At 39.4% G+C, this 14,077-nt stretch overlaps 1 protein-coding gene across 1 annotated transcript; it reads right to left on the minus strand.

The window, feature by feature from the left end:
- Window positions 1–1,222: 1,222 nt before the first annotated feature.
- On the minus strand, window positions 1,223–13,046 carry GRSF1 (G-rich RNA sequence binding factor 1). Its single transcript, XM_087434412.1, has 10 exons — window positions 12,651–13,046; window positions 10,012–10,168; window positions 8,783–8,938; window positions 8,241–8,384; window positions 7,442–7,577; window positions 5,343–5,527; window positions 4,211–4,332; window positions 2,910–3,045; window positions 2,484–2,559; window positions 1,223–1,501 (listed from the first exon to the last, which is right to left on the minus strand). The coding sequence occupies exons 1-9, from the start codon at window positions 12,993–12,995 to the stop codon at window positions 2,510–2,512; spliced, it is 1,431 nt and encodes a 476-aa protein (XP_087290538.1). The 5' UTR covers window positions 12,996–13,046; the 3' UTR covers window positions 1,223–1,501; window positions 2,484–2,509.
- Window positions 13,047–14,077: the final 1,031 nt, after the last annotated feature.

Here is a 14,077-nt window from a genome sequence, read left to right on the forward strand (position 1 = left end):
TTAAGCCATGTTCTTACAGGATGATAAAAACACACACAACTGAAAATTAACCATTTCTTCTAATAATAATATACCAGGACTTGATATAATAAAAATATATTTGGTTGATTCACACACTCCAAAATAAATACTCTTAGGTAATCTTCAGCCTGAAACAAGCCTTCATTTATTGACTACTTACAGTACAGTGATTCTGTATCTTAGCTGGTAATCAAAGATGGTTATGTATTAAGTGAGAGAAGACATAATCTCTCTTGCAGATATCACCTCTCAGAAATCTGGGCTAATTCAATTTTAAGAACTAGAATTGCATCTCCTGGTAACTACATGGCAGTCGTCACCCTGAGAACAGGAACAAAGCAAACAAAGTATACAGGATTTGGATTCTCCTACATAGCTGCACATAAAGTTAGTTTATTAATGACTACATTTTGAAGCCAGCCATTTTGATCCAATATTTAAATAACAAGCTGTTTAATATTAAAGCAGAAGGTACTGCCACAATGTGACATTAGTACAGCTTTATCCATAAACCTTTCACACAATTATACATTAAATGCTATTTTTATTTAAGCAAGGCACCCCCTACTTGTTCTAAAATATGGGATGTGCTACCCCACTGAAAAAGCAAATGAGGAGACAAATTTTTCCCTATCTAGAGCTGGTTTAAATTCAAGTGAAGCCATCAATGTCCTTACCAGTCGCGACTGTTCTGATATGTCACTTCACAGTTTTGAGATTAACAAACACCCTTAAGGTTTACCCAAAACCACAAAAAGGGGGGGTGTCCAGATGACTTTTGAGACTAAAATTCCCTCAAGTATACAGGAACTAGGTGTTAATGCCTTTAGCACAAGGCTTGGAAAGGCAAAACATTTCTAAAGACATAAAACTGCCAAATTGTTGTCATCGACACTCGCTACCCTGTGGTATTTTTTGTTTTGATTCTTTTTTAATTCCTACTCCTATCTAAGTAATCAAAGACACCTAAAATTAAAACTATTCTGCCAAACCATAATGGTTTAAAGGTCTGAAACCTTTCCTTGCTTTGGTGAGTATTTGGTTAAAATAAATCAGTTTTTATTTCATGAGAAGTTTTACATCAGAGCTCTCAATTCACAGGCAAAAGACAAAAGCTCAAACGGATCATTTTTAAAATGGGAGAAAGATTTTAACGGACAGTGCTAAATAAAAACACGTAGTCTTTACAATGGGTAACATATCCCATATGAAAACATACTGTTTAATCAAATAAAATAAAGACCAGATTTTTAAATCAGATCCTAGACAGTTTAAACAAAAATTTAAATTTGTGGTTTTATTTCATAATCCCAAACTGAATCTTTCCTTTTTCTTTCTAAACAGTCCACTGTGGAATTTCTCTTATAACCGATTAAGCCCAAACTCCAAAATCCTTTTTCTAGCAGTTGCTGCTAAAAAACTGGAACTTTATATCCCATGTCCAAGAAAGGTGTGCAAATGAAATGCTTCTTGCTTCGTCCTGAAAACAAAACGAAAAATGTTGCACATTTACTCAAAAGCACTGCACATATTCCCATACCACTTAAAATTACAAAATCAGTGATTTTTTTCTTTCTGATTTAGTACAAGTTATCTGACAAATCAATTAAGTTAAAGTGAAGAAAATTAAATAGTTAAGCATTAGTGTTTGCAGCCTAGTAGGAAGATAGATTTTCAGAGTTGAGCACAGAATATATTTTCATAGATTTTAGCTAGTATAAATATTTAACATCACAAGATTGTAGGACTTTATATCCAAAAATAGCCTATGACAACTATAGTAAAGAAATGCCCCATGTGTTTTCAAGAAATCATTACAGTTAAATGTCTCAAAGGAATGCACCACTACATGCAGAAAAATGATTACAGTACATTAAAAGATTTTAAGGAGGGAAAAAGACACCACATGACATTTAGTCAAGGGAAAGGACACCAAGATATATTTAGATTTGTCACAGGTAAGTTAACTCTATGAAATCATGTACTTCCTAGGACAACCGTTCTCATAACACCATTTCAGGAAAAGAAACAGCAGTACATTCAGTGTGTATATTGCTGATATGCCCGGGTTTCATATCTATTATCCTAAACATCTTAATATCTTAGAACTGAGGAAATGTGTTTAAACTTTATGGGAAGAAAAGCTAATGTGAGGCACATTTTTAGTGTATTATAATTTATAGCTACAAAAAGGTGAAAAACTATTTTTAGGCACACAGCACGATGCATGTTGGGAATGAAGCCAAAAGATTCTATATGGGAAAAAGACTCAAAGGCACTATACAATCATAACACATTCTATTTCCCAGGAGAATTTCATTCCTTATACTGATGCTTCAATTATCACGATCAGTTTGATCTTTATTAAAAAGAGAATGGTTTCCACCATATTACAAATTAGTGAGTTAATGATTAATTTATCAATTGAAAATAATTTCCACAACTGAACCTTTTAAATTTACCTTATTATCTGGAGTCCCTGGAAGTCTTATTTTCCTTTTGGACACGAATTCAGGAACAATTCAATATACCTATGGTCTGAGAATGACAAAAAAAAAGATACACTTTAAAAAGATGAAAAGGCAGAAATAATATTGTAGCCATTTTTCTGGTAGTTCAGATAGAAACTCAAATTCTTTGCCCATTCCTTTCCCTAATTAAAAACAAACAAACAATCCTACCTAACTCTGGAGAGAAATATTCAGGATAACTAGCAAATAAACGCTTTTCATTATAATATAGTGTTTTGTCCTTTTTACATTTAATAGTATTAATAGAGTACAATTTTCCCATGGAAAAATTCTAGGCAAACTCTAAAAGAGAGAAAGGCATTTGTAAGCAAAGATAAGACATCAAAAATGACAACGAAAACCATGGGCAGCACTTACGAACATGGGACCGATCCTTGAGCATGGCTGCAACAGCATCCTCATGGGTATCGAAGTGCACATCAGCTTCTCCAGTGGCCTTCCCACTGGAACTGTATTCCATGGTGATTCTAACAGGCTTCAGTGGAGCAAAAAACTAAACAACGAACAAAGGAAGCCAAAAGAAACAGAATGGTACTAGGCCCATTTCTAGAAGCCTGGTGGTTCTGCATTTTTCTTTTAGACTTTGATTCATACATCTGATAAATCTGTTTTTAGGGAATCTCTTTAAGCAACAAAGTAGTTACACATCTATCATCTTTTCTGGCTTTTCTGATTTTCTTAGAACTCAGAGTTACATTTCAAATATCTGTTCACAGAGAACTTAAACTATAAATACTATACCAATAGTTCTCAAACATTTCTTTATACCAACAAGGACCACTTTTATTATTTCTCCCACACACATCCTTCTCTGTTTCTAAAGACTATCACATACACTTCATTTCTTAATAATTCATTTTTAAATAATTCATTTTTATCATTTTTTAATCAGACATGTACCTGATAATCAGTTTCTTATAAGCACTACATAGAGCTACCACACTGAGTAGTTATCATTCCAAAGCAAAACAACACAATGTAATGCTTTAATGAGACTGTGCAACCTTCATTTGGGTAAAAATATGATTCCTATTAGGCTTTTTGAAATAATGAAGACAATTCTGAGGCCCCACTACCTACTGAAGACTCTAAGCTTGCATCTACCTTAAGTATATATCCTCAAGTTCATGAAGTCAATAACGGCTTTGTTGTTTTATCTTTTCATTTCATATAGTATCTATTTTAAAATAAAAATATCCTTAAAATTCTTTTTTCTCAAAAATTACAGAATCCTGATGCAAGAAGGCTACAAGGTCTAATGAAAGCTCTGGGCATTTAGGAGTTCTGGATTCTTGAAGCATATAACCACTCTGTGACAAACTCCCTCTGAGTCTCAGTTTCCTCAACTCAAAAATGAATGGGCTGAACCAATTCAGAGAACAACCAAACTTTCTACTTTGACTACTAAACCCACACCATGTCATTTTGCATCTATAAAATCCTCTTATCCATTATACATTTGACCTCAAAATGTAATAAAACCCACTTTTAGCTAAAGAAAATAAAACAAGCCACCACAACCATGGAGATGCCATCTTACTGTCCAAAGATACTCCAGAAATACTGTATTTTCTTCTCTACCTTCCCCCAATTAATAGAAGTTCAACGTTAGAACTTTTGTTCAAACCTATTGAGATTGGTATCTTACTGCCACACACGTTTATAATATCTTGGGCATTGGCTTGGAAAGGCAATCCTCTCATGTGGACAAAATGTAGTGAAGACGTAGTTCCAAAATCAACAGTCTCTGGAAGCTTTTCTGACATCTCCTTAGGCAATTCTGAGAAGCGGAACAAAAAGCACTGTCAAGAACATAAAAGCTTCAAGAGTTATTAACAGCTTATAATTAGGTATGACATACATGTCAAAATTCTCAATTCCTCTTGAAACAGTAAGGAAGAAGGGCTTTAATTTTAAAGATTTTATTTATTTTATTTTTTCCCCCCAAAGCCCCAGTGGATAGTTGTGTGTCGTAGCTGCACATCCTTCTAGTTGCTGCATGTGGGACTCGGCCTCAGGATGAACGGAGAAGTGGTGCCTCGATGCGCACCCGGGATCCAAACCCGGGCTGCCAGCATCGCAGTGCACGCACTTAACCACCAAGCCACAGGGCCAGCCCAGGGCTTTAATTTTAAAAGTCAAAATGATCTGAAATTTCTGCCACCTAACAAATATCACCTGAACACCCATAAGGATTTAGTGCCTCAAACCATTACGAGATTACAAAAGAATATATCTTTCTGTAAAAACAGAGAAAAGGAAAAATAATTATGAACGAAAAAAATAAAGGCAAGAGAAATTTTCTGGGTTAAAGGCACTAAAAAAAAAGAATAAATATGGTAACAAGATAATCCCAGGGCACCAGTTCAAAAAGGATTTCTCAAACTTCAAAGATTCCAAATGTTGCTTTGGGATTAGGAATCGAAGGAATACTTAAATACAGAGGCAAACAAAACTCCTTACTTTAGTCAACATTCCTACTCTCTACCCACATCTTTTCCCACCTTAGTTTAAATGCTGACATTTTACTTCCTTTATATTTGTGCCACCCATCTTTTGATATAGAATCTACAAAAATGATTAAATTAAAAAAACCCTTACAAAATAATTAAGCCCTTCTGCATATATTCAAAGTACATACTACACTCAAAGACATATGAAATCTTTAAGTCAATTCCCTTGTCTTACAATGTTACAATTTCATATGATATGGTCATAAAAAAATATTTTAACAAATATGAAAACATACAAGATAGACCCAATGATTCTCAACAAGAGGCAGGTCCTTACCTAGTTCCTTCTCACTTTCAAAAGCTGTCATGGGCTGAATATCCTCATTTACTTCCTGTTCTTCAAAGACCACTTCTGGCTCAGTTATATACTTAGCAGTAGGAGAAGATGCAATTTTTTTCCCCTTGTGAGAACCAACATGTGTTCGCACTTCATTCCTTCTGCTTGGAAATATCTCTATATATCTATGTCAAAGCAAAGGTGAACAGGCACAAATGGTGCAAAGTAACTTTATATTGAACTCATTTAAAATAAAACATGCATATATAATATTTCCAACCACTTATGAAACACAGGTGTCCAAAGATAACAGGTGGGGGAAAAAGTAAGAATGGATATAGATATTACCCATGAAAAAGTACTCTCAACAGAACAGGTCACTGATTTAATCTCTTCCTCGCCCCAAGATAATCGTTAACGATATTTTCTACCCTGTTTTGCTTCATAAGGACAACTAAGCTAAGGTTAATTGTGTGTATGAAAAGAATTGATCTGGCAAGAAGGGTTCTGTTTTGTTTTTTACAGTTGGTTAACAATCTCTTGAAGCCTCAATTCAATTCTGTGAAAATTAATCATATCTGTATAAAATATTAAAAGTCACAGTATATGAGGAGCTAACTCCCCCAGAACTTTGCTAAGAGGCTAATGAGAATTCATTAACTAAATGTCAATTCTGACTTGCTACCTGCTTGGCAGTGGGACTATTTATTAAATCCAAGCTTCTGGAACCAGTTTTCTTTTTTTTTTTTTTTTTTTATAATTTTATTTATTTATTTTTTTCCCCCAAAGCCCCAGCAGACACTTGTATGTCATAGTTGCACATCCTTCTAGTTGCTGTATGTGGGACGTGGCCTCAGCATGGCCGGAGAAGCGGTGCGTCGGTGCGCGCCCGGGATCCGAACCGGGGCCGCCAGCAGCAGAGTGCGCACACTTAACCGCTAAGCCACGGGGCTGGCCCTCAGTTTTCTTTTTCTCAACACTGCTTTTCCAAATTAGGCTATTGAGGTTGCACTGTAAAAATTTGTATTTACAGACCTATAAAGATTAGATGGGCACCACTTCTTAATTTATTGAAGATGTGCACAACTGCTTCAACGTCCCACATAAAAACATAACACTGATGTGTTCCAAGATACATTATAAGAAAATATGAAGAGTGTTGAAAGAAAATGGGGAAAGGGCAGTGCTCTGCATATACATTTTTCATCAAAAAAAATTTAATAAAGACCTTTGAACTAATTCTATAAGTAGATCCTGAAATAAAATGGCTTTGGGATGACTTTTCGTTTATTTTAAACTTTAAAGGAATCGAGTAAAAAGGCCAGAAAGCAGCAAAACAGTAACTTAAAAGTGACACTTGAGTACTCCACTCCTCCAAAGTTAAAGTTAAAACACAAATGAACCCACCCACCTCTATGTGCATCCTCATGGGATGTGATATGCAGTATACAGCATCACCTATAAAGTATCCATATAAAATGTTAACCTGAACCAATTCAAGACTTTAGCTCTACCTTCCAGTTTTCAGGAAATAATAGAGAATACAAAGCAACAAGTTAAATGACACTATGAGGAAGTAATAAGATAAACACAGAACATGAGACGCTGTACAGGACAACTGACCCAATTCCTTCACAAGTGAATTGCATGTAAAAAGGAGGAGGGAATAAAAAAATAAAGGAGAGGACTTTCTCTAATTTAAGAGAACTGGAGACATAACAATCAAATGCAATGTGTGGACCATCTCTAGATTCTGGTACCCAAAAAAAAAAAAAAAACTGTAAAAAGACATTTTTGGTATAATTGGGAAAAAGTGATTTTGGAGTGGCATTAGATAATAAATTATTGCTAATTTTGTTAGATGTGATAATATTGGGATCATGGAACAAAATGTTTTTTAAAGATGCATAGTGAGAAAACAGATGCAGCAAATATAACAAATGTTAATAATTTGTTAATCTAAGTGATGGGCATTTGACAGCTCAAACTATTCTACTTTTCTGTGTTTAGATAATTTTACGTACAGTCATATTACAGTGTATTCATTAAAATGACCCAATGCCTGATACTTCCGCATCCTTAGTATCTGTTTCACTCACCGGTTACCGATCTCTTCCCTGTGTTTCAACAGGGCTTGGTTGGCCATTTCTGGTTCTTCAAACTGCACATAGGCTTCTCCTGTTTTTCTTCTCCCTCTGTAGTCCATGACAAAAGTAATGTCTACTATATTCAGTCCTAGGATACCAAAAAATTATTATAAATTAGTGCTGCTAACAGGAGCTTTTTTATCCTTAAAATTAACACATTCACTCACATACTAGTAATTTTTTTTATTTCGTTAGTAAAATTTGGGAGCTGTTTTGCCAGTCTGAAAGCTGGATACATGCCTGACGGGAACAAAATTATTATGCAGCCAAAAGCTAGTAACACCTACACATCTATATTTCCAGAATGTTTAGAATCCAAGCAGTCCATCTAAAACACACAACTCTCTCTTTTTTTGCCATTAATTATATAGTAGGGGAAACAGAGACTTAGACTAACATCGCTACTAATGGTGCATATTTTACAGCTAAGAATTAGATGATAATGCTTTTCAATCATATAATTGCTATTGTCTTAGACAAATACAGCCACTCTTATGAGAGGATATCTTCCTCAACAGTAAAATAAACCCACATGAAATCATTCTGAAATCTGATGTCCCCCAAAGATCAGTGTGATAGGTCAAAACATTTATATAATCTATAATATTGGAAATCCGAGCGACAAGTTCTCCCCTAAAGATCCTAACATAACTACATGTAGTTACCTAGGAAAAGCGTCACCTAAGATATAGAAGACAACAATGGAGAAAAAAACATATGAGGCCCCAAACATGATATAACTGAAAAGCACCTTCAAAGAAGTCTACAATGTCTTTCTCATTGCAACTATAAGGAAGGCCTCTCAAACGGACCACGCCATCATTTACCACAGGTGAAGATTTGACCTGCAGGCTCTTCATTAAGGCATCCACATCTTCATTATTTATCTCATATACTACAAAGAAAAAGCACAAAAGATATGCAAAACTTACATAACAAACAAGCCATTTTTAAAAAAAATCACACTTGGGTTATCCAAGAATTTAAAAACTAGCATATTTAATCCTTATGTACTTTTCTGCAGAAAATAACGAAAGACATTTATTGAACATTTACTATGTGCCAGGTGTAACTCACTTAAACATCACAACTTGTGAGGTAAACTTGGTCAACAGCCTCATTTTATAGATAAGAAACTGAGATTATCTCTGTGCTTCATTTTCACACCCTGTAAAAGGGTGTATTCATAATATCTAACTACTTCACTACTGTTAAGGATCAAATGAAACTGCCTTGGAAAGTATAAAAGTCTAATGTAATGATCCGGAAAAGCCAGAACGTGCCTTCACATACCTTCCACGTACCGCTGCCCCATGTACATGCGGTGCTTTTCTAAGGCTTTTTGCACATCCTGCTCTGACTCCATTTCAATTAAGGCATCACCTCTTCGCTTCCCATCTCTATTTAAGAGGAAGTGTATTCCATTCTCACCATTGCGGATTCTGCAGTCTAAAAGTATGTGAGTAAAATCAATTAAAACCAGAAATCAAACTTTTAGCTCAATTATACAAGTCACTAGAATGCAATCTTCCAACAACAAAGCAGGAACCAAAATGCCTGTCATGTTCCTTACACAAGCCCCCATCAATTGAAGCCATCCAAACACTAACAAGGTGGTAGTCTCTAAAATGTTCCACGTGAAAAACAGAAGCAAACCTTAGCACATAAGCTTATGATCTCCTGATCATTAAATGGCAAATCAAACTAGACAACACAAAATGTATTATATCCTTCCCGATGCTTCTACAATCAGTTTCAAATCACTTGAGGAATTTAAATATGGTTAGGTTTATGCATAAGTGTCTTTTGTTACAATCATAATCATAAGAAATCTAAAATATTGCCTATAAGAATAATTTTGCTACCATAATTTAACTTTTCCCCCTTTTCATTACCAAGGAAAGGCATCCCTATAGTGCATACTTCTTATAATGGGAGCAAGCTGAAGACATAAGTGGCTTTATAAAATGCTTGACCCATACAATGTTATGCACACTAAGGTACTTAATACATTTTTACATCGTATTACAACATTTAAGGTAGCATCTTCTAAAAGCCTCTTAAGAGGAAAATTAAAAATCATAGCCAGATACAGAAACTTAAAAACTAACCACAGATGTGTAAACCTTCCAAACATGTTAAGGGAACTATACTACTTGATATCAAGTGATCTTGTATTCTAAACGTATGTATTCATAAAGAGCTACTCTTAGCCTATATTCTCACTAACATATTTCCACTAACAAGTTTGGCTTTTTGATACGTATATATTGAAACTTCAGAGAAACTGCTTTCATACCATGTAGTTTTAACGTTAATTTTTTTGTTGCATTCAAAGTTTTTAAACCAGGTATATATCACAAATGGTACACATGGTGCACTTGGTATGCACAGGTAACCAGCAAGAATAAGACAATTCCCAAGCATCAAATAAGATGTCTACAGCATGGCTTAACTTGGAGTTTGTGGCACTACCTTCTACTCAGACAAAATTACATATTTAAAACATACATAAACTATACCTGAGAAAAAGTGAAGCACATCTTCTACAGTGCACGACCACGGTAAACCTTGAGCTCGAATGAGATAAACATCATCCACTTCCTGCCCTAACTTGGACGGAGCCACTTCATACTCAGGGAGAGGTGGAAGGTCTTCCAGGTAGGTCGTTTTAGACTCCTTCCAAGAGAAATGAAGACAGTAAAAATATCTCTTTGACGACCTACTTAGAAAATGTTTATTTCTACAAAGTAACGCTCTGGATGTTATTCTTAGGGGAAGTTACTATTTCAGAGGCAAGAAGTAAATTTCACAAACCTAACTCACCCTGTTTTGGCTTAAACTGTACATCCCAAAGCAACAAGCAGGTATATCCTAAAAGTTTGGCAGGACATAAATTTAATTCAGGGCTTGTTTTTAAACCCATCAGTCCCAAATTACACCTAATAATAGTTTTTTAGTTAAGGCAAGACAAGAGAGGTCCCTTCAATTTGACAAATATGTGAGTGTCTCCTAATTAGAGTGGGCCATATTAGGCCCTCATCTCGAAAAGCTTAACCATCTGGACTAAGACAAGCATACAAGACAAGATGCTTTAAGTGCTATAATTAAGATACAAGCTAGTATAGGAATTCAAAACAGAGCACTAACAGAAGAATTAAGACATGATATGAGATGGGCCTTGAAGTAAGGCTAGAATTCTGACATCAATATATAAAGGACAGGGCATTCCAGTTTGAGAGGTGAGGGGAAGAAGTAGCGTGAACAAAAGCCCATTTGCAAAACAGCAATAATCCCATTTGGCTAAGCTGTAGGGTAAAATTAGGAGCCAAAGAAGATGAGCTGGCAAAGGGAACTCCGAACCGCACAGCAGAGGGACTTGAGAGTTAAGCTCAGTGTGTGTCCTTAACCTGGCAGGCAAAGGGGAGTTAATAAAAGACATTTAGGAGTGGGTAAATCAACAAGACAGCAGGAAGCTAGGAAAGATTCATCCATTAACTGGTTATGTCAGCCCAACTGCATAAGGGAAAGATCATAAAAGGCAATAGCAGCAACGTGAGGTAATAGGATCCTGAGACATACCTAAAAAACTCTATTTTACAAGACTAAGCAAAAACTGGAATTTAATAAGATTCCAACAAGCGCTACAACCATAACCAGGGAAGACAACTCACGTTTTAAGACTTGCACTCTGCTGGGCTAAGGAAAGAGATTTCTTTGTACCATCCCACTATTTACCTGAAGACCTATGTCTAATTTCAAGGAGTCAATGATAAATATAAACCTCTAGCAGAGGTCTAATACATATTTAATCAGAACGCAACAAGCATTACAATTATCAACATGGGAAGCCAACTCAGGCTTTAAATCAAGTGGCTTGCACTCCACTGGGCTAAAGAGAGAGAGACTTCACTCCTTTGTATGTTCCCATCATTTTCATGAAGACTCACATGGAATTTTAGAGATTCGATGATAAACGTAAGCACAGTGTGTAACACTAGTAGAGGCTCAACAGATACCATCATAATCAATTTCAGAGAAAAAAAATATTCAAGAAAAGAGAGTAGCCCCCTCGCAAACACTTATTAGAGATAGTTTGTGTTTTTAATAAAAACAACACTCCCCATTTTCCCAGAATTCCATAAGCCCCACAAGCTTTTACATCAAAGGGCAGCAGAAAGTATTGGGCCAGGATTCAAATCAATTAGCTCGGCCACTGGCAGAGAGCAGCCATACTGATTAGCCTCCTAGGTTCCTTAAATTCAAGGAGAAACAAAAATTGAATTAAGATAAATATGACCCAAGGCATCAGGAGTCGGGTGGTCAAAGAGTGTGCTGACATTTCCCAGATGCCACGTAACAAGCAGAAAAGAAAGCTTCCTACTAGGCACAAAATATTCGCAATCTGATTCTTAAAGCACACACTGACTTAAAAAAAAAAAAAAAAACACTAGGCCCACTCCCGGGTCCCCCAATCTTGGCCTCAGCCCTAGACGCCCCCTCCCCCAACATCACAGTCTCCAAACGTCTTCCCGGTCGACAGCAACCTATGGTCCTAAAGGACCTTTTGTCAGAGGAAGCGGAGGTGCAGAGGTGACCTTCAGTAAACTGGGGCAGCCCGCCTTTCCCCAGGGACACGACGTAGAGCGGAGCGCTGGGGACGAATCTCCGTCCCCACAAGCCCAGCCCACGCAACTGTGTGCGTGCACCTTCCCATCCACCGGCCGCGAGGCGCGCCAGGCCGCCCAGGCCTAGTGCTCTGGCTGCACGGAAACTCCCCACCATCCGCGGGGTCGGGCCTCCCAACTTCACAACCAGCGGGCGGAGAGCGACAGGGATGCGGGGGGGTGGTGTCAGCAGCCTCACAAAACCTACCATGGGCCGGCGGGACACAAGGCCTCAACAATCACCCCCAGCCACACTTACACTGCCCAACCGACCAGAGACTCGACAGGAGAACAAAACAAGGAGCAAACCCGAGAGCTGGGAGAGCGTCCCTTGTTGCGGGGCCCAATAGGAGGACTGGGCGGGCGGGGGCGGGTGTGCGGCGTGTGCCGCGGATCCCCGGGCGCGCACGCGAGGCGCAGGCGGAGGGGCGCGGGGGCGCGTGCGCGTGGCCGCGGCAGGGTCCCGCGCGCGGCTCCTCGCGGCGCCCACGTACCTGGCTGTAGCCCCGCGCCGGGCCGGCGGCCGCCGCCAGCGACTGCGGCAACAGAGGGGCGCGCAGGGCCGGGTAAGAGGCGGCGGCCGCGGCAGCGGCGGAGGTGGCTGCGGGGGGAGGCCCTGCCAGTCTCCCGGCGGGCGCAAGCCCGGTCTGGAGGCCCCGCGTCTGAGAGGCGGCGGCCCCGAGCAGCAGCAGCAGGCGGCGACGGCCCGAGACGCCCGAGGGGAAGGAGCCGGCGGCCGAGCAGAGGGGCAGGCAGGCGGCACCGGTGCGCCGGCAGCTGCTGCAGTTGCAGCCGCAGCCCCGGAGCAGCGCCCCGAGCACCCAGCGCGTCCCGGCCATGGACTCCGGAGGCGGCGCAGGGCCTGGAGGCGGCTGCTGCTGCAGCGCGAGCGGAGAGGAAGTGGAATCCAGGGCCGGGGAGGGGGTGCTGGGCACATGCGCCGGCGACACTGGGGGCGGTGGTGAGTCGGGAGGAGGCGGAGGAGAGCGCGCTGCTCCGCCCGGTCTCCACCCTCGGGGCGGGGCTGCCTGCGGGCCGGGAGGGGCGGCGCGGCCCGGTACGACCTCCCGGTGTTCTTGCCCTAGGTGGAAACTGAGGCCCGGAGAGGACGAGGCGAGGGCCTTCCCGCTCTACGGGGGAGATCTGGAACGCCGGTCTACTGACGCCCCGCACCGTCCCCCGAAACGCGGGACGGGAGGGGCAGAGGGGCTGTTTCCGGAAGGAATTGTGATACTCTGGTTATAAAGAGATTGGGATAATATCGGGGGAGGTTTAGTACCCCGCAAGCTTGAAATATGTGCAGTTTGTTTTAAAATGAAATATATGGGCACTTAGTATATGCTGATAGTGTGTAGGACAAAGATAACGCCTTCCCTAATGAGTTAGTGTGTTCGCGAGTGGGGAGGCAGAGGTTTCAAAAGGACTGGTTTTGCAGTTTTCCTTCTCCCGTGGCCAGGATGCGTCTCAGATTTATAGGCAAAAGGGAGTTCTGAGTAAAAAATTTTAAAAAACTAAAATTTTTAAACTTTTCATTGTGGAAAATCTCAAAAGTATAATGACCTTACAGAATTTCAGAAATTATCAGCATTTTTCAATCTTATTTCATCTATTGCCATCACCACCACCCCCAAACATTTTTTTCTTTGCTGGAATATTTTAAAGCAAACCCCCAAAATCATGGCAATCACCCTTTCAGTATTCATCTTAAACTGATAAGGACTTAAAAGAAGGAAAAAAACACCATGACATTCAGACTAGTTGTTTTGAAGTATTCAAAATTATTGCGTTTAAAGTTTGAGTTGTTTACTCTGGCCTACTTTTAGGGAAAGGAAAGTTCAGTATTTCACAGAAAATCCTTCCCCACCAAAAAAAGCAAAGAACAGGGAAAAAATCTGATTGGCTTGGCTTTGTGGACCTGGAG

Source organism: Ceratotherium simum, chromosome 8, assembly GCF_057802395.1.
Source record: "Ceratotherium simum simum isolate JZ-2026a chromosome 8, ASM5780239v1, whole genome shotgun sequence".
Taxonomy (NCBI): domain Eukaryota; kingdom Metazoa; phylum Chordata; class Mammalia; order Perissodactyla; family Rhinocerotidae; genus Ceratotherium; species Ceratotherium simum.

Excerpts from the sequence above, each read along its gene's own strand:
- GRSF1 (XM_087434412.1), bottom strand. The coding sequence starts at position 12,995 with ATGGCCGGGACGCGCTGGGTGCTCGGGGCGCTGCTCCGGGGCTGCGGC. Across the intron at positions 8,385-8,782 it reads GGGGCAGCGGTACGTGGAAG|TATATGAGATAAATAATGAA; the intron begins GTATGTGAAGGC and ends TTTTCTTTGTAG. Across the intron at positions 7,578-8,240 it reads CATTGTAGACTTCTTTGAAG|GACTGAATATAGTAGACATT; the intron begins GTGCTTTTCAGT and ends TTGGTATCCTAG.